Genomic DNA, 25659 nt, shown 5'->3' on the forward strand with positions numbered 1-25659 from the left:
AAATTAGTTAGCAGTTATGAAAACAAATTAGTGAAAAATGTTAGCAAAACATTAAAAGTTTATCTAACATAGTATAAATTTTGAGAATCAGTTTATCAAAAATCAAACCTTGTGATCATTGTCAATCGCTGTTGTGAAGATCGACACGCTCTGATATAACATTGTCTATTTTCACCTCCGAAGTTCGTATTTCTAAATTTAATTGTCGACTAAGTATGTATACATATTACTCCAGTTCTCTATCAACAGATGCCATTGGTGACAAATAGCTACCAATTTACTGCAATACAAAATCAACAATTATAAATATAAAAAAATTAAATTTGATCGACATTCAAAAGTACTAGAATGAGCAGATACTGTATAACATAAAATGTTTTATTTTTAATTTTATTTTTTATCGACATGAACAAATTAAATAATGCAAAATGTAAGAGGTTAGTAAAAAAAGGTTTGCATATATTCGGTGAAAAAAAACTTGATGCGATTAAAGGTATGTTCATACCTAGTCAGCACGTACCGACTTCAGCAGGTATCCGGCCGTACGAAAAGTATTCTTTGGTACATTTTGTATGGGTATATTCATACCAACCGTCACGTTTACACCACGGCAGGCTTACAGCAGTACCCGACATTTCCTGTTCATACCTTACAGCAACATCCGTCAACGTATCGTATCCGTTTTTTTGGCCATCGTGGAAATATACACGCGAATTACGTGCCATGAGTCTGTCGCTTTGCTGTGTTGGACCAATTATCGATAGTGACAGTTGACAGCTATTCAATCTTTCGACATGGTTTTGGCGCAAATATTAAAAAAATATTTAAAAAAATTTTGTCCATCATCCACAAGCTCCTTATACAGTGTCCAAAACTCTCCTTCGGTTCGTATATTTTTTAACATGGGATGCACATCAAAACGCCTCCATGCTTTTTTATTGCCTTCTTGAGCTTCTTCTTCCAACAAAAACGCGATTATACATAATTTTTCGTTCGATAAACGTCGAAACATTTTTGCTGACTTGTATTCTGACGCGTGGCTACGAATGCACGTATATGCATTCATATTGCAAGTACTCGACAATACGACGTAAGCAATAGTGCGCCGTATCGTCATGGCCTCTAATGTATAAGTAAGCCGATTTTGCCTTGCAGTCGGCCAAATTGCTGTAAACGTGACGTGACCGTGACGTGTAGGTAGATATGAATAGAAATGTAATAAAATACATATTTGAAACGGAGTCGTGCAGTGCTGCAGCCGTGCAGTGCTGTTAAGTATGAACAGACCTTAAATCGTTTTTGAGAAATTCGATGGGGCAGGATAGATTAACCGCATTGGCTATGATTAGCATAGAAAAAGAAATGATTGGGGAAATACCGGACTTTAATAAAAAAAATCATTGATAAATTTGTAGCATTTAAAAACCGAAGAATAGAGTTACCGGTTCACATATGACTAGTAGTCCGTTTACCGTTGTTAACGTGTCGTAGCGTCTGTGGGTACCTTTTAAGCAACCGAATTGCAATCGCAACTGGCAACACCGAATGTCTAATTCGAATGCAACCGTTGTGACGCGCTCAACTTTGACAGTTGAGGCTTGCTCGAACTTGTCTATATAAACACTATCCTTTCGTCAAATGATAAAAATCTAAATTATTCACACAATATACTCAGGTAACGCTGAATTAATTTAATAAATTAAACTTGACTATTTAAAATGAAAATTATATAAAACTGAATATATTTGAAACGCTATGTATTGTAGGTAATAGATTTTTCACACAATACACTCAGGTAAGGGTGTATTCATTTTATAAATCAAATTGGAATATTTAAAATTAAAATTATATAAAACTGAATATATTTGAAACGCTATCGTATTGTATTTTCAACACAAAAATCAAAATATATAATAAGTATGTGAATTTTAAGAACCGGTGGTCTCCTTAATAACTTTTGCACAATTCAAATTGAGCAAAACAAACCGTATACGTTATATGACTTGAAACTCTTTTTTTAAAACTATGGCCCTTTCTCAGGTTCATAAATCTTATAAGTAATAAAAATAGTCTACAAATAATTTCATGATTAGTGCCTTAGATTTTCTAATTCAGCATAACTAAGAAGTTGGAATCCTCGATTTGGTTTCAAGAATATATGTATATGAAAAAATTATTTGAAACATAAGTTAATATGCATTTCGTTTTACTTGCCAATATATCTTCAACAGAAAAAAATCTGATCATCAGTTCTACAAAACTACTCCTCTGGAATTACTTAAATTGACTAACCAAAAATTGTATCTTCATTTTAGAATGTGGTCTGCAAAGAACGAATCTCGTATTAGGCCTCTCAACGCAACGATGAATAATACCTGCATCGAGAATCACTCACCTACATTTTTGGTTCCACAAGTTCCCACATTTCAAGTTAAACGTCTGACGGATTTGGACAATGATTTACGCATGATGTCGAATAAGAAACAACGTCGTAAGCTCATTCCCATTTCATATTTTTTTAAGTTGAATATATAATATTAAACATCTCCTGTATCTCCGTAAATTTAAATATTTTCAGAAAATAGTTACAGAAACATGTCTTCTACTACTAATAAATATTCTTCGAGAAAATCGCTGTCCCAAAATATGTCAACATCTAAGAAATTAACCGCACAAAAAAGAACAGACCATAGCATTGTTAAACGATCAATAGATTTCAACAATGCATTAAAGGTAGATTTTCACTGTCTTTATGTATACAAAAAGATATTTCTTTTAACATATAACCTTAAATTTTATATTAGAGTGAACTTCAGCAGTATACCAAAAACAATAAAGTACAAAAAACTCCAATCAAGCCCTTAACGAACGGTAAGTTTTGATAATTCAAAAACAAAGCTGTGCATTATATCCTATTACAATTATTCTCTGATAAGTTTTTATATGTTTAGATTCCTTCAGGAATTCGACAAATAATTTACCTCGATATTCAACAGACCGTTTCACCATTACTCAAAATACACCATTAACGACAGACGCCAAAAGAAAAACACTAATCAATTCCATTTTAAAAAAATCGCCAAAATCTACAAAAAAGATTACCTCATCAGTGTCATTAGATTTTTCAAGTCCAAAACAAGATAATGTCAGCGTAGTTTACAATTCACCTGATAAAGAAAATGTTACAATTGCACATCCATTTTTTGGCTTATCTTCACCGACTATGGAGCTACAAAATGTATTAAATAGTGAAACAATACTTAAAAATTCTTCCAATACTTCTGAGATAAAAGATTTGTTAGATAAGAATTCAAATACTATCAAGAATATGATTGATATAATGTCTACTCTTCTTGAAAATAACAACAAATTGGCTAAACTGATTGGCGAAAATCAAAGTATTTCAGAAAATGACATCAATTCAACCATTAAAGAACGACATGCCTCTAAAACTGATATTAATTCTACCACAAGGATGCCTTCAGCTTCAACCTCGAAACCTAATTTTAGAAAGTATGCACTTTTTAACGGTCACGATAAGAACACCCAACCAAAGGTTAAAATTGAATCCCCAAAGATAAAAAGATCTATGAAAATTTACAAAGAGATGAAGTCAAATATGAAGTTTCTGAAAACGCCCAGTAAAGATGGAACACAAAAAGTCTTCATTAATGAAACACCCAATACTAAAAGCATGTCTACTTTGTCAGAAAACGTCCAACAACAACTTCGATTATTGTATGATTCACCAGATAACTGATTATTGTTTGTTTCGTAATGATGATGTTTTAATTCAAATTATGGTACAAAGTTCGCATGACATGTCATTGAGCTATGAATAATTTTAGGAAATAAACTTTTTTTCAAAAAAACAATATGTATGTTTGTGGTAATTAAATAAGATTTTTTTTATGCGGGAGTTGGAAAATAGACCTTAACTTCAGATTAAAAATTATGAATATTTTTAAAAAATCTACGCTATGCTTAAAACTTTCGAGAGAATTCTATTGTTATTGTATACATTCCATCAGTACTTTAAATTTATTATATTTACAAACGTTCATTGCAAGTACATATGTCTGATCTATCCAAGTTAAAACATTTTATAATATTTACATTTTTTTTTTATTAAAAATTAAAAAATAATAATTATACATATTTTCACAACAAATATACATGTATTTTCAAAGTATAAGAACTTTAAATATTCATTCCATACATATAAAAATATCATTTAAAAATGAATCATAACGTGTAAACATATGAAAATCAATTTACTCTATTTCAAAGTATTTATTGAGTTGATTTAAATCTCGGCTATCTATCAACGCAGTCAATTCGTGTTTACCCATGAAAGCGCACACCATTCTGAAAGTCGACCATATCGTAGATGAGCTCACATGTTCTTGAGAAACGTTCGGAGTCATACCTTGCGCTTTGGCCTGTTGGTTTAGCGCAGTCAAAAAGTGTTCAGCTGCCTCCTTGTACGCGCTTAAATTCATACACGTTATTCCAATGTTGTACCGAGCCCTGATAAATCCCGGCTCCAGGTTCAACGCATGGAAATACGCATCGACAGCTTCCTCGGAGCGTTCTCCATTCGCCAAAGTCGCACCGAGCTTGTTCCACAGCCGCGAATCATCGGCCCGAACCATCAATGCAGCTCTGAAACAATCCACAGCCTTGTCATATTCTTGGGAGATGTTGAAAAGTACTCCGAGTGCACACTGAATATCCGCATCCACCTTTGTGGGATTCATCTGTGCGGCTCGTATGTATAGTGATTGAATGTGGTCCTGTAATTGAAAATTATTCATGCTCGATATATCAACATCAACCGGTACCAAGTCGGAATACTGCCTATTTGCTTTCAGCCAGTCGTTGAATGCTTTGTATGCCAGATGTGGATAATTTTCATTTGTGTATGATACTCCTAATGCCATATATGCTGATAAACAAGTGGGGTCTAATTCTATACATTTGATCAGCGCCGGTATGGCTTGTGGATCTTGTTCATTTTCTGCTTGAGTGGTACCTAATAGAAGCCAAGCTTCGACGAGGGTTGCATTCTGTTTTACAGACGCTTCGAAGCAAAGTACGGCACCTGGTACATCTCCCAATTTCAGTTTTTCTTTTCCTATTTCTAAAGCGTTCAAATTCTCCAACATGTTATTTTCTTGTGCGAAGACGTATGCAGGATACGGATTTGAATTCAAGTTGACTGAAGATAACCAAGGATGTCCTGTACCACTATTCAATTTAGACCATTCATCTTTGTTACTTTCAATGAATTTTTCTAATTCTGGATTTAAAATTCCGCTGCTTTCCGCATTCGACTGCGCCATAGTATCCTCTGGTACGTTTAAAGTCATCTCTCCGTCGCCAATTTTCTTCATAAACGACACAAACTGATTGTATTCCATATTTTGATCGACGACGGCGTCTACTAAACCTCTCGCTTTCTCTTGAAGTTCATTCGGTAGAACTGATGTATGATTCTCCATCATAAGGTTTGATGTATCGACGTTTTCGTCTAAGTATTGTAACGGTACAACAGGCCTATTACCCATATAGTTTGAATTCATATTGGCATGATTTGGCATCATCATATGTTGCATTTGGTACATTGGAGGCGGAGCTGCCATGTTCCACGCTGCCGGACCCATCGCGGATTGCTGCTGTTGCTGTTTTGTAGCTTCGGAAAATTCTCTCATCCACTGATTACCTTGAGCGGCATTTCCGATCTGTCCCCGGTCATCTTGCAATTCCTTCAGACTCTGCAGCAACATGTTCATTTGGAAGGTTTGAGGTGGGGCTGGTAAATTTTGGGATATGTATTGGTTGACGAATTGATCGGCTTGTGAAGACGAAGGCTGCGCATTCATCGAGTTGTCTCTTGCTAGTATATTCGAGAATTGAACCAAACTATTATTACCTCCACACTCGCCTCCGACCAATTGTTGAAAAGACATTTTCGATCTGTGAAAATAAAAATCATACAAATTCGATTAGTCTATGAAGTTCTTCATAAGACCTCAAATATCTATTTCTGCACCTACTTAATTACTGTTAAAACAACACATTTATGTACATATTTCACAATTGTAATTACGCATTAACCCTTTGCCCGCGGCAATAAATATAGCGAACAAGCTCCGTACGCGGCACCTTTTTCGCGAATTTGGCAATCGAGTTTTCGACCTTAAATATAGATTTTAATATTTACTCAAGTAACCAGATATGTTAATTAACACATAAAGTATTATTTTAAACAATAAAATACATAATATATCTCGTAGTTTTGGATTAATTGTCAAATAATCATTCTTGATTGTCACATAAACGAGGTTTCAGTACGGTTCCACAAAAAACTAATTTTTGACTGGTATATATTCATTTTAAGCAAATTGAATAGTTGGCATTCAACTCTCAGTAATATATTCAGCCAATTTTGAACCTTAAAACAGTTGAAATAGGCGCATATAAGACTCAAAATCCCGTGCAAAGTTCAGAAATTCTATGGAAGACTTGTCGCCCAAAGCTTCCATAGAAGACGGCCACGGGCAAACGGTTAATCAAACGTATAACCCTATTTTTTTTAACAAATGTACTATTGCTGAAATCTTTGAAGTAATATGTAATTCAATATGTAAAAATATTTCAATGATTTTTTAAATTCTCATAAAAAAAAATATGTAAAATATTTTCAGTAGTTTAAAAAAAACTTAGATTTTAAGTCTAGTACACAAGCGTTGCTACAATTTTATAAAAGTATATATGACATTGAAGATCACATTTGTCCATATAAATATAATAGGTATTAAATTAAATTTCATATCAACACAAAAGATATCTAAGTGTTTACAATACAAGTGTATAAAAGGAAGAAATTAAGTTTTTTATTGGGTGAAATCCACAATAAAATTCAGCCACGTATAGACATAAATCAGATATTGCAACGTAATTAGTAACAAAATAGTATTATATAAAAGATAAAAATTATATCCTATCAAATTTGTTTTTCAATTCTTCCCATTTATACAAATATTAAGTATATAAGCGAGATAAAAATAGACCGGAAGAGCGTTTAACAAAACCTTGTACACTACCAAAAAAAATCAAATGGTGCTACTAAAATCAATAGAGGAAATGGCGCAGACAAATAGCAAAGAAATATTGCGAAATGGAAGCAGAATATTACCAGAATCGTGAGATACGCGTCCGTGTAATTATATTTGAATTGAATTAAAAATTCATGTGGAAATATGAACTGCGACTAAAACCAGATGACAGTGACAGACTAACGCGAGTATCACTCCAGCTGAGGTAGCCATCACTGACGTTATCCAGTTTTGTATATACACAGTTATGACACGCACTGGCGCCATTTTGTTCTTTGCTTACAAACAGGTGATATACTCCTATCTGAACTGTCACTTGCTAATGTCGTGTTATATAGCCGGTCATGGCTTTGACCAAAGGTTGAAACGCATCATGTCTTTTCTGCTTGAAACAAATATATTAGATTCTAATTGTGTAATGCCCGTTCCTAATGTCGGGCCAACTTCATGACAAAAAATATAACAATCAATAACTTACAGCATTGCATTAAAGTTTTAAATCATTTCACGCAAAAAATGTATGAAATACCATAAATGATTAATTCCCATATATGTTTTTATATTTCACGTTTAATATAGCATTAAAAAGGGAAATATATTTAAAATATTCGATTTTTCCACTTAAAAAAATATACCAATCAAGTTTTAAATGATTTTTTAAAAATCAAAAAACAAACGTGAGAATTGTTCAACTCTTTAACTTGGTTCGGTGATTACTGGTCACAAATTACTCGTCACAAAGTCACTAAAATCTCTATAACGGAACATCTGGCAGCCGAAAAGTCCATCATACTAACGATAACTATCATAGTAACGAGAATTTGAGTGCCAAATATTGTGTATTCGCGATTTTCATGGCAAAAATTGTCTTTGTGACCACCCCAATGTGACGAATAGTCCAATTACCCTTTAACTTACTGGCACATTACTTAGATCTCTTCAATCCCAGTTATGTTGAGTTGGTCGAACACATCCTACATAGCACAATATAATTAACATTACTATTTTTTTGTTTTTTTTTACTATAATATTTCTTGCTTTTTGATATCTTTTTTTATTATTATTTTTGTTATTCTTGTTTCATGTATACTTATATTTGTATTATAACTACAGTGACGCTTTGGGGTTACATGTCAAGTCTCTGTAGTATTGATTTTTTAAAATAAAATAAAATATTTAACCATGGCGTGAAATTTTGTCGACTATAACCAAATGTCATATTGACGTTTGACAGATTCGTGTCATTCAACCGAATTATTGTATCTTCGTAGATTTTAGTGTTTTAAATAAACTTGATTAGTGATTTAGTGTTTTAAATAAACGAGTCGATGCGTATTTCACGAGTTTAAACTAACTATTAATCGCAATAATTGCGATAAAATGGCAACTCAACCAGTGGATGGCACTGAATTACCTGGAGATTTGGTGGCGAAGCCTCTCGCACTTATCGGAATAACCGGTCTGGATACCGTCAATAATGCCATCCACAAGTCTATTTGGGATGCTTTTGGCAACAATCGCCGACCAGACAGAGCTCCTGTTCACTTCAAGTTGCTTTCCAATGCACACGAATTTCCCATCATCAAGCCGAAAAGAAATTCATATGAGTGGTACATACCTAAAGGCATCCTGAAGAAAAATTGGCTGAACAAACATTTGAATCTGATTCCCGCAGTGATCGTTGTGTTTTATGATATGGATTGGAACGACATTCAATGGAATGAAAAAATAATTGAATGTGCTTCCAGAGTACAATCAATGAGGTTGGCCCCATTTAACACGTAATTTTAATGTTATACAATTTTATTCAACTATTTTCTTTATTTGATGATTGTTCACATTCAGAGCTGTTACTGAAGGTCACTCGCCCAGATTAGTGGTAGTTGTTATTCAAAACACTGCTCCACTATCACCATCAGAAGATGTAGTCGGAGCAGAAAGAGCACAAGCATTATGTGCAGCCTGTGAAATCCAATCGAAGGCACTCTTCGTTTTACCTCATGGAGATCATTTAATGGGTAATTTAAGACTATCTACATATCACCATTATACACTACCTATGTATATAAACGTCTTTGATTAATTTTAGTTCTTATTCCTCACACCTAGATTACATATAATCTTGAGTAATTATAAGTCACTCCCTCACCCAAACCAGTCCATGAAATTATTTTTTCACTGTGTGTAATTATGTCCATATATTTAGATGTTATTTTTATCAATATAAAAATGTAATTTTATTTCAGGCTATGCAATAAGATTAGAAAACGCATTCTATGATCTGGCACAACAATACTATCATCACGAAATACGCAATATAAAAATGCACCGTGATCATCTGAATAAAACCACTCATCAATATTTATTTGTAAGGCATCAATTCAAAATGGGATTCATTTACGAATTAAAACAAGATGTTAACACGGCCCAAAAGTAGATAATTCATTAAAATATACATATTTTTATACTCGAATTTAAATGTATACAATTAATAATGACCAATTTCAGACACTATCTTCATGCATATAACAATTTACTAGAAGTACGAGTGGTCGACACTAATGCATTAGAAGTGAAAACAGTTGCTGGCTACATTAATTACAAACTGTGCCGATTGCTTTTTAACTTGAACCAACCACGAGATGCCATAGCCCAGCTTCGGGGACATATTGAGCGTTATTGCAATAAAGTAGGAATACGAGAACTAGCATTCGAACACCACGCTTGGATGGCTAGACAGTAAATATCCCCGAATTGAAATTCAACAATCACTACATTTTCTTTTATTAACTTTCATATTCATATGTATTTAGATACAGCACGTTTGGCGAGTTGTTTGATGAAGCGATCAGAGGCGGTCTTCCTGCTATACAAACTCAACATCCGGGATTTTACTATCAACAAGCAGCTCAATGTGCAACGCAAAGGCGTCAAGCTTGCCAAATTTTGTGTAATGACAATCTTACATATCCTCAACCGGATCCTTTACAGGGTAAAACAATTTCATTCCTGATTCTGTTTTTTTCATTAATTTTTTCGATAGAATTATTTTAAATTCTTTATCATAGGTATGGTCGAGTTCTATGGCCAACACATTTGGAGACCTGGAAAATTAATTACAGATCCATCTGACCCGCAAAAAGAGAAAGAAGCAATTAGGGCAATGCAGTTTACAGAATTGCATAACATCAACCATTCTGTACTATATTTTATATATCAATTTAATAATTTGTTTCATATGTATATTATTAAATTAACTCTTTTGCAGATGATCATTATAAGTCTGCTCGGAAGTGCTATTGCCCAATTTAAAACGTACCGTTGTCCAAGAATGAGAAGGCATCTGCTTGTACAAATGGCTCAAGAATATTTCACTTGCGCTGACTATGGAAAAGCTTTAACGTACTCTTTTTTTGCTGTTGATAATTATGTTACAGTTGTAATATATTTTGACTAGTTGGAATATATTCCATCTAACCTGTTACCAACTACCGTTATAGTTGAAGTGTATTTTCAGTTGTAATATATTTTGACTAGTTGGAATATATTCCATCTAACCTGATACCAACTACCGTTATAGTTGAAGTGTATTTTCAGTTGTAATATATTTTGACTAGTTGGAATATATTCCATCTAACCTGGTACCAACTACCGTTATAGTTGAAGTGTATTTTCAGTTGCAATATATTTTGACTATTTGGAATATATTCCATCTAACCTGGTACCAACTACCGTTATAGTTGAAGTGTATTTTCAGTTGCAATATATTTTGACTAGTTGAAATATATTCCATCTAACCTGGTACCAACTACCGTTATAGTTGAAGTGTATTTTCAGTTGTAATATATTTTGACTAGTTGGAATATATTCCGTCTAACCCATGTATGTTGATTTATATGGCGAATTACATTCCAACTGGTCAAAATATATTACAACTGAAAATACAGTTCAACTATAAATTGGTACCAGGTTAGATGGAAAGGTTAGATTTTCGTGAAAACGTCACTCGACTAGTAAATTGATTTGAAAAGTCACATTTTTGTTTTGAACACATTCTTAGAGTTATCGTAATACCATACTCATTGCCTTTATTCGTAATACCTAGCAAATATGAACGTATAAATGAGTTCTAAAGCATTCGTAAAAACATCAGAGCTTTCAAAACTCAACTGTTATATTACAACTGGCGCACAATGTTGAAAGTGTATTTACGTTTGTAGTGATATAATTTACTAGTTGAATTGTATTCGAATATGAATGACCTAAAACGCCAGTTGAAATATACTGAAGTACACTTCGACTGTAAATATGCATTTTTTATTTGCTATGTATTCAAATTCAATTTCAATTTGTTCTTTTTTTTCAGTCTTCTTATGCATATGCTTTGGGATTATCGAAAAGAAAAGTGGTGGTATTTAGTTTCCTCGATATTAAACAAGGCTTTAGCTTGCGCTTATCTGACAGCTAATATTCAAGATTATATAACATTATCAATAGAAGCGCTCGGCAAGAATATAACTGTAGAAGGAAACAAAAAAAGGATATATGATAACCTTTTAATGTTACTCAATGTGAGTATTTTTTATGTGTAAATATGTATGTATTTCTATATATGTAAGTATTCATAAATAAGTTATCATAATAAAACCACTTGTAATTTTTAGGGTGATATTCCTCAACCTGAACCAAACATTCCTGAAATTTCCATCCAAAACGCCATAGAACAGTGGAAGTCACTGTCAAATAAAGAACCTTTACCTATTACCATTGATATGTCAATGCTCACGTCTTGTATTGAAGCGAAAGCTCGTTTTACCGAAAATAAATATCAAGTAGATAATAGTGTGACGATTGAATTGTTTATAAGGTAAAGTGCATGATAAAAATCAACATGATTTTGAATGTTAAAAATATAATATCTAAATTGTTTATAAATTTGTAGAGTCCTCGCTCCGGAACCACTCCAGCTAGACAGAGTGAGCGTGTGCGTAAATAATCCTCATTACAGCTGCGAATTCGCTGTGTGTGAAAAAGAATCATCTCCCACACTACTTTTCGAAGACGGAGAAGTTAGAAAATTCCTTTGTCAATTTGTGCCTGATCCTCAAGATGTTGGCAGAAACCTGCAAGTGAGACTTGTATATATGTACATATAATAAATAAATGTCAATACATTTCAATACGATTGTTTATTTAATATATTCTACAGATAGCGTCAATATCTTTGCAATTGGGAAAGTCAAGCGGAAGACATGCTATATTGCAATTCAACGGAGCTGGAGGTGTGGTATCTGGCATACATCCTGAAATATTTCACTATAGGACGGTCGAGAAAGAAATTCCCAATTTTGATAGCATCCAACCTTTGGCGATCGCCCAAATAATCCCAAGGTTTCTTTATAGTTTATTTTATTATAATTTTAGTATTATTTTCATGCTTTATGAATTTGTTGTTATTATTATAGAGAGTCGAAAATGAGTGTTGTCATAGAGCAAGCCGATCCCGCTTTACTTGGAGAATGGTTTCCCATAATAATAAATCTTACCAATGACGAATTGACTGACGCACATCATATACAATTATCACTGAATTTAATCAGCAATATAGATGCACAAACTTCTGATTCAACATCCAGTAAAATTAATATTGCTTTTTCTCTACATATATTTATATATACATATTAAAATTTTGTCTTATTTCAAATTTTATATTTTTTAGCTGAATTATGTTTCGAAATTGGCGACACACCTGGTCAATTACCTTTATTGTTGTCTGTTGGCACGCTAAAATGCCAATCTAAATTTAAAAAGATTTTCTATCTACGATCGAGTAAAGTCATATCGACTACAGTGTTAATGAAAATTACATACGACATAACTACAAGTACTGAAAGTAAAAATACATTGAACATAATCATGGAAGACAAATCTGCAGAAAATGATGAGAATGTAATCGATAAAAAGAAAATGGCTTGTTTTAAAGAGCATTCCATAAAAGTGACGGTCGTCAAACCTTTCGACATCACTGCCAAATACGTCACTATGCGATTTGAAGAAATAGACAAGTGCTTTTTCAACGATCCATTCATTGCAATGCCTCAAGCGAAAGTACTCAGTCCATGGCCTATCACTATTTTAGACTCTTACCTTGAAGTGGTACGTTTATTTTCATCATAATTTCTTTTAATATGTATATAAAAACATATCGTAAAATATTTTATCACATTTCCAGTCGGAAAACTTTGAAAAGGCAGACAAAGACGTACCGAGCTGTCTCAAAAATCTTACTGTAGAAGAAAACGTCATAACAAGCGAAGCGATTTGCATCAAATCCGTCACTTACCCAGAAAGTCAACCTGTCAATCTCGGAACATATACACTACATTGGAAAAGGTTTGTTATATAGATTTTAATATTTATTCATCCGATTGTACATCCATTTTGAATATTATGGTATGATCCACAGACAATCCAATGATTTATCAACGGTTTCTAAAACTACGATGGCGGTCGTGGCGCCACACATATCTCAAAGTTGGCTTCGAATCGAGATAATATTTCCTTCTCATGGATGCATTAGACGTTCAATGCCATTCAAATTACGTTTTTATAGTACGGCTACATGTCCGCACACTTTGTCGCTGAGAGTGGAAGCGAGCGATGGTTTTATGTTTGCCGGTCACAAACAGGTAGTTGATGGTTGGTAATTTTTATTATTTTTTGCTATTTTTTTATAAACGCTGATTTACATTTTCAGTGTACAATAAGCATCCTGCCGGACAGCAGTCGTGAGTTTCTATTTAATTTTTATCCGTTGATCAGTGGAGCTGTGAGTCCTCCACGTTTTCACTTATCACCTGTTGAAACTGTTACGACTCCATCAACTCCGGAACAAATCTTTAAAGAAACGTCGTCTGAATATTTGCAAGAACTTATCGACCGAAGCATACCTAGTCAAATTTATATAATGGTATACTAATACATGCTCTGTTTTTTCATATTCAATGAAATGTATGATTTATGTAATGATTTTTTTTTTATTATAGCCACAAGAACAAATGGACCCATCTTTCGATAAAAAATTCAGCCCTTTAAAAGTTAATACTTAAATTATAACACTGCTAGGATTTGTATTCATTGTTTGTAATGAATTTATAAATATTCCATTGTAATAAAAGTTATATATGTATATGTATTTCGTTTCATTTATTTCATCATATTCAAATTTACATTAATGTTTTTTTTTATATACATACATACATACATACAAACACACATACACAAATAATTTTAAAATATATTATTTGATCATTTTCGTACCACATGTATAACTCATTATACTAATCTCAATTTTTACAACTATTTTTCTACATTTAGTACATACTTATACTACATACTTGTATGAACACATATCGAATTGAGCATGTACATAGTGAAACTTACTCTATGTCATATTTCTGAATAATTTAACTGTCAACCCTTTCAATGCTGAACAATGGGCCTGAAGAGCGCCGATGTGCGTTGTACATTTTGCAAGTATAAAATAAACAAGAATACTACCTGCTAAGCCTTTCCAGCTAGCATTGAACATGAGTCGTGTAATCCTTGCTTGTAATCAATTGTTTTGTCTACGTTTATAAAGACTGGTTTACACCGAAATTTCTGAGTATTTTAGATTGTGGCTTGATCTCTTTTTTCACGTGGAAATGATCAGATTGAACCGAATAGGTGATTATTGGAAGAAGCATCACATATTTAATATACCGGTATTTTCCCAATAAATGTCACGTGATCGATTTTTATCCATTTTAAGAGTATTACATTTTAACAACAATGAAGAAGATGGAACTAGTTTTGGAAAAACAAAATTAATAAACTTCTTTTGCTTATGTTGTATTGTTGCAAGATATATAATATTAGAGAGTCTAAACAAACCTTAACAAAACTCGAAATCTCTAGCGGTAGTTATCTAGGGTTTGTTTTGATTAACTAAAAAAATTTATACCTACTTTCTATTGGCTTTCTAAATAATTCTAGTTGGAAATGTGGGCGAAATTTTTAACGTGGCGAGCTTTCAATAGAAATAACTTCAGCACTCAAAGGGTTAATAAATAAAGGCTTTTGAAAATAATTAAACCTGAAACTACCCATTGGCTTAAGTTAGTAGTGATAGCCTTGCTAGAGCTCAAATATAAAGGTTTTGCGTCTTCAGTAGCCCTTGTAGTAATTATCACATCATTCTTTTCAAATGGAGTCGTATCACGTTCAGTAGCTTCTTCCGATTCCACTATTGCAGTTGTTGTTTCAAGAGGAATATCATCTTGATCTTCTCCTTGCTTTAGGACTATTTTCAACACTGTCATTTGAGGATATTTTACTGTTGGAAACACCTCAAAGCTTTGTGTAGTTCTCGTGTAATTGTCTGCGTCAATCTTAAATTTAAACACGGCAATTGATAATAAATTTCACAAAAAAAAAATCTTATTATATTATTGATCTAATAATTTACCGTTAGTCTGTATTTTCCAGGTAATAATATGCGGAAGAATTCCCCTTTCTTCTTCGTGTAAAAAGTCATATTTACACCATGCACAATAAGACTGGCATTTACTATCGGGATATTTGTCTGGTCGTCAATAACTATGCCTTTGACTCCTAAACTGGCTTGTAAACAATATTCAACCAACGCCTAAAATTAACAGTTTTAAATATTAATTTAAAATTCAGTATCATGCGATTTATAAAGCTTTATAAACTAGTGAAGGTTTGCAAAATAGATCTATACCAAACAAGTATTAAATTGAAATCAGCTAAAAGAGAGTCATATTCTATACTGTCCAAAAGAGCTAAATGATCTAAATATTTAGTATTAAATTAACATACATTATATATTTTGGATAATATCTTTGGCTAGCACGAAATTCGTACTATTCATTATTAAATTTTAAGTGTAGTGAAGTCTATTGTTTGTGCTTATGTACTTACATTTTTATTTTCTTCCCACAATTTTTCCAATTTTTTACTGGGTGGATATTTACAACAGGATATCTCTAGAGTTATCTCCATGCATCCGTGAAATGCATAATTGTAATCTTGCATTCCACCCACCAAGATATACCATGCCGCCCCATTGGTAATGCCTCCTGTAAATGTATGATTTCCGCAATTGTTGCCTTTATGCATCCTTGGGTGTGCGTTTGAATAAGCTGACGCCAAATAACGAAATACTTTATCATCTTCAGTTAACGACTCTTGCGTTGTGGGGAATGAAACTATATTAATAAAATCACATATAAGTAAGTACATACATATATAAAAAAAATTGTGAAAAACAACCGTGAGACCAGGGCTGTAGCCAAGGAGAGTTATTAGGGTGCTAGGCCCCCCTAAATTATAATTTAATTTATATTGTTGCGTGGACGTGAAGAGGGGGCTTCCAGAATCGGAGAAAGACGCAGGAGGATTGTAGAAGGTGTTAATTCGTGTGCTCCCGTCGGCGCTCCAGGTCGGAATGGTCTCCAAGCAGAGAGCGCCCTATATTTATACCCGTTGGGCACAACACACATACATACATACATACACATGTAAACTATTGGTCAATGAGTGGGGCGATCCCATTGGCTTGTTGGGGTGGACGTTTCTCGAATGTTTGGCGTCGTTCCACTCCATTTAGTTTAATGGATGCAGGTGTTCTTTCGTTCTGCTTGGCTTGTTGGGGTGGACGTTTCTCGAATGTTTGGCGTCGTTCCACTCGATTTAGTTTAATGGATGCAGGTGTTCTTTCGTTCTGAGATGACGTCAATGGTTGAGCTTGAGAAATGTATTCTCCGTCGCAGTAGATGTTTTGATGACGGTGACGAGATTCCTACAACATTCTACTACCATCCTGCGTCTTTCTCCGATTCTGGAAGCCCCCTCTTCACGCCCACCCAAAAATATTTATTTTAAATGAACCGAAGAATATGCACCTTTCGTTTATTTTTTAAAAAGCGCTTGGGGGTGGGTGCGCCTGTGTTTCAGCCCTCCCCCCCCCACCCCCCTAAAAATCCTAGCTACGGCCGTGAGTAAGACTAATCTAATACAAGAGAAAATTACATACCTCTCTCTTTTACATTTTCAAATGGATAGTTAGCAACCAGTGCACCGCCGTGAAGACTGGCTGATAATATGAAATAGTTTTCATTCATCCAATTTATTATTGCTTTCGTTTCACTTTGGGGTGGCACTCCATTATATTGAAAGTAGTCAGGAAAACTTCTGTCATAATAAATAAATAAATCTTATGCCTTATCTGGAATTAATCTACATATATATATTCAATATACATTTGTAAATAGATGGGTGACCGTGAAAAAGTCGAAAATATTATTTTATCATGCATACATATGAAAAACGGTTTGTATATATGTATATATCAGTGGCGTGCGGTAAAACTCTCTCTCCCCCCGTCGTACATCCTCACTTAATTTGCGCGAGCAGGATACAACAGGAACAAACTTTTCCTCCCGTATCCTGCGCGCGCACATTAAACAAGGCTGTATTACAATAAGAGATAATTCCACCGCATGCCACTGATATATATTATATATACGTAGTACCGTTTAAGGTCTGTTCATACCTATCCAGCACGACCCGTATCCTGCAGGTGTCATGCAAGTGCGGATAGTTTTATTTGGTACATTATATGGACGTATTCATACTCCATTTGCGCATGCACATTTACGCATTAATGCGCGTCCATATAGAATGTACCAAAGAATACTATCCGCACTTGCATGACACCTGCAGGATACGGGTCGTGCTGGATAGGTATGAACAGACCTTTACCATGCACCCTTTTTTTTTGATCTTTCGACTTAAGATCTTTCGATTTTCGATCTTTGCATTGCGATATTTGCTTTTTCGACCTTTTCACTTTCGGTGCCGTGAGGTACACCCGTAAATATACATATTTATGTATTTACTAATAATAATAAAATATTTACTAATAATAATACCTATTCAAATCTGTTCCTCTTGCATTGTCTCTCCCATAATCAGAAGAACATTCCACAGTTGATATTTCAAATCCGTCAGGATTCATAGATGGTAATATATGAATATTATTATGTTTTAGTATATGTTTCAATTTTTCATCCGTGTCGTAGTTCAATCCTATATACTGAAATAGACAAATGTATATTTTTTTTATAAACACTCGATTTCAAAGATGAACATATCACAGTTTATGCTATTAAGTGAAGTTTACTTATTAAAAGCTTTATTTCAGAGATTTTCCATTTCCAGAGTGGATACGATGAAAAGTTGGAGGGATAATAATTATGATACATAGGTACATACTTAATTGTGATAGATAGATAATAATTATGATAGCTTTACATAGAATTAATACAGGAAATGGAGTACTTATCATCCAGTGGGTTTCTGAAAATCCTTTGTTCAGAATGTTGAAATAATATACATTGTACATATGGATGTATGTAAATAAGTATATAATATTAGATATTTTTTTATAGTAAATATTTAAAAAAAAAATGAATCTTGTAAAAAAAATATATGTAATACATTTTAACAATGTTCAATCGCTTTAAAAAAAGTATTTTTTTTAGCAAAGTTTGCAAAAAAAATCATGTATAATTAGAATGATTTTAAATATTTACGGAATTAAACCCAGTTTCGTACAAGGGTGTATGAAGTCTTTGTCAATAAACAAAAAACAAACGATTTCCAAATAGTCTAGTCCAGGGTTTCCCAAACTATGTTCCGCGGAACACTGGTGTTCCACGGAACCCGAATAGGTGTTCCGCGAAAAGTTTGCAATGGTTTCATAGGCTGCAAGACATTTAAACAACTTCTATCTCAAATTGAAAGGCGAGTGATGTTCAATCTCCGTTGATGTTTATGACGTCAAGAATCTAAGTACAGGCGGAAAGTTTGAATAGAAATTAGATACGGAAATGAAAATTGTGACAACAATTATTTATTCGTAAGGGCACCTCTATTCTTATTACATCTCTCTGGCTGCAACAGTCAGTGCTGGAACAGGCTTGACGCCACCCCAGATATAAGAATTGAACACACCTATATTATGCCTAATAACAAGAAGTTTGCGATTCAAGAATTCAATATCATCAAATTCATTAAGAGGGCTGGACACCAGCGCCTTGTCCATACAAACGTATTAGACTTCTCCCTTCCTCAATTATGGCACTAGAGAAATTATTTTTTAATATGCTATGGATATCCAACATTGGGATGCACCTATCATTTTATTTTTTTGGTTAGTTATTTTTTATAGGACCTAGGAGCCGCCAAACATCTATAAAATCGCCTCTTTTTTACACCCACGAAAAGAGTCCAGCGTGCTTATTTAACGGTCGATTTAAAAAAAAATGCGCGCATAGTTGCACAGAAAATATCTTTCTCATACCGATGATGAAATTTTTTTAAAAATTGGTCCAGTTTCGGAGGAGAAAATAGGAGAATACGAAACCTCGATTTTGTTGATTTAAAATACGTTTTATCTGGTCGAAGTGCAACTGTCGCATTCACTCAATATATATATTGATATATATTGTCGCATTCACTCAATATATATATCGAAGAAAGGAACGGCAACAAAATTAAGGTTTCGGGTGTACAGCCGTCTTAAGCGCTTTGTTTACTATATTTAATGTATTTTAATAATATATTTTATTTTATATTTACTCTACTTTAAAAAAAACGAAGTGTTCCATTCAAATCTCAGAATTTGTAGTGTTCCATTGCAGAAAAATTTGGGAAAACCGTGGTCTAGTCCAATATTTTAACTTGCAAAATTACAAGATTTTTGTAATATGAATAAACGTACAATTTATTTTTACTTTTTCTACAAAAAGATTGCCAAATATAATATGTACGTATATGTATGTAGTTTATGCATAGTAAAAAAAACTTGTAGGTATTCTTCTCGCTGTATAGAATGTTTGAATGTTTAATAATTTCACAAAAAATTTAAATCGAAATATTTCAAAATCTTGTTTTTCATTTGGATGTTTTCATTTTCATTTGGATCACCTCTTGGATGGTTGGATTTCATTTGGATCACCTCTTGGATACTCCGCACCCCGATATATGTATACTACATACATTGAAAAATTTATTTTTGTAACTACAGGACGTATTGTATCATTTTTTTGGAAACAATTGTTCTAGAAGTTGGATCACTAGGATAAATGTGGATATGGAAAACTACTGTGTATTATACTTATTTGTATTAATATATGTAATTGTACTCATAATTCAAGTTTTACCAACCTCTATAAAATGTAAAAGTACTTCTTTTCCAACAGCTTCATTTCCATGAATGTTTGCTATTAGCTTTATGTTTCCAATGAGCGTTTCATTTGATTTTGATGTTGAAATTTTCATGACCCATATTTTTTTTCCTGTGAGTATTGTATGTACATATATCGTATTTATAACATTAAATTTTGTTTTTCTTATTTTTATCTTCGATTTTAGAGAAAATTTATTCATTAAAGTTTTAAAAAAGATTTACTTACTTTGATTTGGATTTCTGGATGAAGAATTCCCAATGGCATATAATGTGGCCAAATCGGGAAAGCGCTCCTCAAATCTTTTGAGATATGCTGTCATAGAATCATAACGATGATAAGAAAAATCCAATTCGGATTTTTCTATGTGGTTTTTCGAACAGTTTGCACACTGGTTGAGCATCACCAAAATGATAAGTGTACTAAGGGCATTTTTTAAATCGAAACACCACATATTTCTCAACGTTTTTGTACGAACTTATCTAATGAGACGTCATGTTCAATTTTACTTTATTCAATCACATATGGCACGTAGAGTTTATCGCGACTTCCATGAACATGAACCACTAGCGAACAACTAAACAAAACAAGAATATGTAGTTATAATAAAATGGATTGCGGTTTTTCCTCCTATCGACCACATGTGAAAGAAACTACTGAGTTTGCGGTTTTATTGACCGTGATGTTGTCTTCATTGTGTTGAAGAACTTAGATAAATTAGACGTACATACTAGTTCTAGCTAATTAAACCATCCTATAGTAATATTTTGAAAACTAGAACTGTATTTTTTTATTTTAAATTTCACATAATATTTTGGTGTGGTAGTTTTTGATTTCTCGTATTTTTTGAGAAAAACAAATATTGGAGTTGAAACATAATTTTGAATTTTTTATGCTTATTCCTCATGGCTTTTACTACGAATCTTTTATGAATCGGTGTACATTTTTTTGGTATAGGTATTGAAAAAGTAACTATCACTCTCATGTCTAATGTTCAAAATATGAAAGATCTCACCAAATTATTGTAATATAGAATTCTCTATACGTACATATATGTATATTATATCCAGTGTGATGTGAGGGGGCGCCTTTTTTAACCCTCGAATATACATATATTTTTTTTTTTTTTATGATCGAACAGCGGTCAAAATCGGACATCAAATTTAAGTATATTAACAATAGAATATGAATTATAGAATAATATAAACTTTGATAAAGACTATTCTTTTGAATCTTTCAAGTCACAATAATTCTAACAGAATAAGATACAACAATATTTTAGAATAAGATACAACAATATAAATCTTTCATAGAACTTCAGCTTCAATTCGACGCTTTCGTTATATATATTTTGTACCTATATATAGTTGGTCCGCTGTAGGAAGATACTTGGGAAAAATGTACTTGCTGTCCCTTATACCGCCACTCGACCAATATCATTTAGTGCAGACAGAAGAACATTGTATGTACGTACGAAATGTTATTGGTCAAGATAGGGTGTAAGGGACAGCATCTGCGTTTTACCCAGTATTTTTTACTTTATTTATTTTTGGCTGTCCAAATTTATGTATTAATACATTTTTTTTTTATTTAATACAATAAAAAAATAATGTGTCACTAAAACCATAGCTACGGCTCTAATTGTACCAAATTATCCTAATACAAGATAAAAATGTTGTTATATCAAACGAATTTATTAGAAATATTTCATTATTCGTTCATTTTTAGTAAATAATTACAATTTGACGTTTATATTTGCGGTTTATTAACCACATTTTATCATTGAAGCAATTCTACTTAGCTGATTAACTAAAAGGAAAATGCTATCAAAATGTCTTCATATTATTATTGAAAAAAAATGACAAATGTTAGCTCTGAAGCTAATTATTTCACTTTTATTTATATTTTAAATATTCTTTTATATAGGTATAAAAAACACGTGAAATGATAATTAACAGTAAAGTTCATACCAATTAGCGTGAAAATTAAGTATCGATTTCGAAATTCCAAAAAAATAAATAACGGATGTCCAAATTATATGTCATATATAATGTCTAATGGGATGCTATCAGGCATGCAATAACTATTGAACATTAGTTTGGTCTTATCTACGTTAATTTTTAATCCTACTTTTCTACTTTCCCTGTCCAACTGTGTCTTAGTCTGTTAAGTAGGTCAGCTGAATCACGAGCTATTAAAACTATATCGTCTGCGAACCGAAGGTGACTCAAGAAGCGACCGTTGATGCTTACTCCGGCTTTGTCCCATTCCAAGTTCCTGAAAACTCCCTCAAGCACCGCATTGAATAACTTGGGCGAGATTGTATCTCCTTGTCTTACTCCTTTTCCTATGCTAAATCTATCTGTACCTGAAAAAATTTTAACCGAAGCTGTGGCATTCTTATATATTGCAGCTAACAGCCCCACATAGGGTTCCGGTACTCCCTGTGTTTGTAGAGCGTTAAGTACTGCATTATGGCTCACTGTATCGAAGGCTTTCTCATAATCGACGAACCCTAGACACAATGGACGTTGATATTCGTTGGCGCGTTCGATTAGTTCGCCAACTACTTGGAGGTGGTCCATTGTGCTGAAATTTGCCCTAAATCCTGCCTGTTCTATAGGTTGGTTCTCGTCGAGGATATTCTTCAGCCTTTCTGTAATAACCTTCGTGAAGAGCTTGTAGACCGCTGAAAGTAAACTAATGGGTCGGTAGTTCTTGATATCGCTTTTATCACCCTTTTTGTGTATTTATATATATATATATATATATATATATATATATATATATATATATATATATATATATATATATATATATATATATATATATATATATATATTTATATGTATATATATATATATATATATATATATATATATATATATATATATATATATATATATATGTATATATATATATATATATATATATATATATATATATATATATATATATATATATATATTTTAGTAATATTTTTAAGATAAAATTAATATTTTTGGGATGAACATCACATTTTTGAGATAATATTATTAATTAAATGTAATCAAATTTAAATTTGATTTTTTGATTTTTAAATGCTTTTTATTATTACGAAATTATGTTCACAATACATCTTATATCTATTTTGATAGCTACTGATCTACTGATCATTTTCTATTTTACAATTTAATTTAATTTGGTTAGTAATCATAGTATTATATTATTCTAATGTTAATCTACAGCATAATAAGAAAAAGAGCTCAAAAACCTATATACAATCCTTATAAATGCTCATAATACATCTAATACATAATATTAATTAAAGACTCACTAAAGTCGATGACCTAAAGCAGATTGTGTTTAGGTAATCTATGTGTTATACCTGAAGGGTATAGACATTTTGTTTTAATCACCGAGACTCTTCATAAGTGTGTTAGTATGGTCGATGAAAATAGCTGAACTCGATGCGGTGATTTATAATATGTAGATATGTATATTTAAAAGATCTCCAGAAAATGATTAGTATTATCCGTACTGGTCAAAAGAAAAATAAATTTAAACGATAACAGTGAGTGAGTGCTGCAGAAAAAGTGACGAAATTATTTTAAGAAAAAGATCGGTCGTTAAAGTCGGTATATTCTAAAATGCATTATCCAGTTTTGAAATTATACTACATAGATAAAGTGTATAAAGAATATATGTATTTTAAAATAATGAAAAACAATACTAGATTATAAGCGTGCCACAACAATACACCTATAAATAAGATTTTCATCAGCAACTCGTATTTTTCACATCGATCTCACCGGATTTGGTTAAATTATCAATGTAAAGTGACCACAATTTTTATCGTGTTAAATTTTTACTAAACCGACTAGCGCAGCTGCGTCGCAAATATGGCATAGTAAATAATTTCTATTATTTTTTTACCACTACATTTTTATAATCATTACAAATACGCAATATATGTACATATGTAAGGCGAATATGCTGTTATTGAAAAGACATCGCACGTGCTCATATTAATATGTATATGTACACAAAACCACAGAATTACAATCAACAATGATATAATGTACTATCGGTTTGGATATACATATGTATGTACATTGTATTTAATAGCCAGTGACGGTTCATGGAATTCTCTCTACCTCTATCGCACAATTTTAATTGAGTTAGTGCAATGGAGATATGTATGAAGAAAATTCCACGATCCACCACTAAGAATAATATTTATAATTTTCGATTTATACAAGCAGTGGCATAGCTACAGCTTGTGCCACCCGCGGTGTTAAACGAATTGCCCCCCACCTACATTTAATCAACGTGAAGGATACAAAATATATCTTATTTATTTAAAAAAAAATTAAGATTAGAGTGTTAGAAATTAAATATTCCTTTTACTTTAATAACAAGTTGAAAAAATAAAAAAGATATACAAAATAAATGACTATTTTTCACATTTTGCCATACTATCTTCATCTCCTGGAATGTCGCAACCATAGATACGCCCTGACGCTCTAAGCCGATCCCCCTGTTGGACCATGCATACACAAAAAAAAGTACAAATCATGTACACTCTCTCTCAGTAGTTAGTTAGCTTCTAAGTAGGAAGGTCGATTGACATTTTTCGAAAATGCCAACGTGTTCAGTGAAATTGTGTTACAATTACTCAAGAAAACATAAAAAGGCGGATGGCATCACAATAAGAATTAATATATAATGTCTTCAATTATAGTAGTATTTTAACATATAATGAAATATCGGCGCGATGTGTGTAGTCTTCTATGCGCTGATGGAACAGTGGTCGACAACCTCTGCCACAGGTATATCTTGTTAAATGCACGCGTATATCTTGTTGGCACTGAAGGAAATTCAGAACATGTGACGTTTAACACTACAAATAATGAACTAAATATTAAAGTGTCAGCTTTAAAATTGATCCTTGTGGAAGTTACTAATGTCCAATAAAATAAAGTTATAAATAAAATAAAGCTTCAGTTTCTTTTTTTCACCACTTCCCCGCTAGTTAAACCCCTCGCACCCCTCAGTTAGTGGCGATAAGATCCCAGCACGCAAGCTTTTTGAGTAAAACGCGTTCGAAATTTCAGTTTTTTTACTGATTTACTAACCTCTTCTTACTTTCACTTACGATCACTATTAAGGAAAAATTTTGGATCTTATCCGATCTTTTTAATTGACTTTTTTAATTGCCTTCTTAAGCTTCTTCTTCCAAC

General features: G+C 32.7%; 4 protein-coding genes across 4 annotated transcripts; 2 read left to right on the top strand and 2 right to left on the bottom strand.

The window, feature by feature from the left end:
- The first annotated feature begins 1452 nt into the window (after positions 1 to 1452).
- LOC143921742 (uncharacterized) lies at positions 1453 to 4113 on the top strand. Its single transcript, XM_077445115.1, has 5 exons — positions 1453 to 1675; positions 2316 to 2491; positions 2579 to 2733; positions 2805 to 2871; positions 2952 to 4113. Exons 2-5 carry the CDS (start codon positions 2317 to 2319, stop codon positions 3758 to 3760), a joined length of 1206 nt encoding a protein of 401 aa, XP_077301241.1. The 5' UTR covers positions 1453 to 1675; position 2316; the 3' UTR covers positions 3761 to 4113.
- Positions 4114 to 4130: 17 nt separating this feature from the next.
- On the bottom strand, positions 4131 to 7380 carry Pex5 (peroxisomal biogenesis factor 5). Its single transcript, XM_077445109.1, has 2 exons — positions 7202 to 7380; positions 4131 to 5979 (listed from the first exon to the last, which is right to left on the bottom strand). Exon 2 carries the CDS (start codon positions 5970 to 5972, stop codon positions 4275 to 4277), a length of 1698 nt encoding a protein of 565 aa, XP_077301235.1. The 5' UTR covers positions 5973 to 5979; positions 7202 to 7380; the 3' UTR covers positions 4131 to 4274.
- A 930-nt stretch (positions 7381 to 8310) lies between these two features.
- On the top strand, positions 8311 to 14315 carry gry (trafficking protein particle complex subunit 11 gry). The gene is made up of 17 exons (XM_077445099.1): positions 8311 to 8884; positions 8967 to 9139; positions 9368 to 9554; positions 9630 to 9860; positions 9935 to 10113; positions 10190 to 10320; positions 10390 to 10523; positions 11488 to 11692; positions 11786 to 11988; positions 12064 to 12250; positions 12331 to 12512; positions 12587 to 12756; positions 12841 to 13277; positions 13354 to 13514; positions 13588 to 13810; positions 13879 to 14091; positions 14168 to 14315. Exons 1-17 carry the CDS (start codon positions 8502 to 8504, stop codon positions 14228 to 14230), a joined length of 3462 nt encoding a protein of 1153 aa, XP_077301225.1. The 5' UTR covers positions 8311 to 8501; the 3' UTR covers positions 14231 to 14315.
- Positions 14308 to 21035, bottom strand: LOC143921741 (carboxypeptidase D-like). Its single transcript, XM_077445114.1, has 8 exons — positions 20666 to 21035; positions 20418 to 20548; positions 18119 to 18282; positions 17221 to 17378; positions 16107 to 16393; positions 15631 to 15810; positions 15218 to 15553; positions 14308 to 15110 (listed from the first exon to the last, which is right to left on the bottom strand). Exons 1-7 carry the CDS (start codon positions 20889 to 20891, stop codon positions 15218 to 15220), a joined length of 1482 nt encoding a protein of 493 aa, XP_077301240.1. The 5' UTR covers positions 20892 to 21035; the 3' UTR covers positions 14308 to 15110.
- Positions 21036 to 25659: the final 4624 nt, after the last annotated feature.

This window comes from Arctopsyche grandis, chromosome 13 (genome assembly GCF_051622035.1).
Source record: "Arctopsyche grandis isolate Sample6627 chromosome 13, ASM5162203v2, whole genome shotgun sequence".
In the NCBI taxonomy this organism is placed as follows: Eukaryota; Metazoa; Arthropoda; class Insecta; order Trichoptera; family Hydropsychidae; genus Arctopsyche; species Arctopsyche grandis.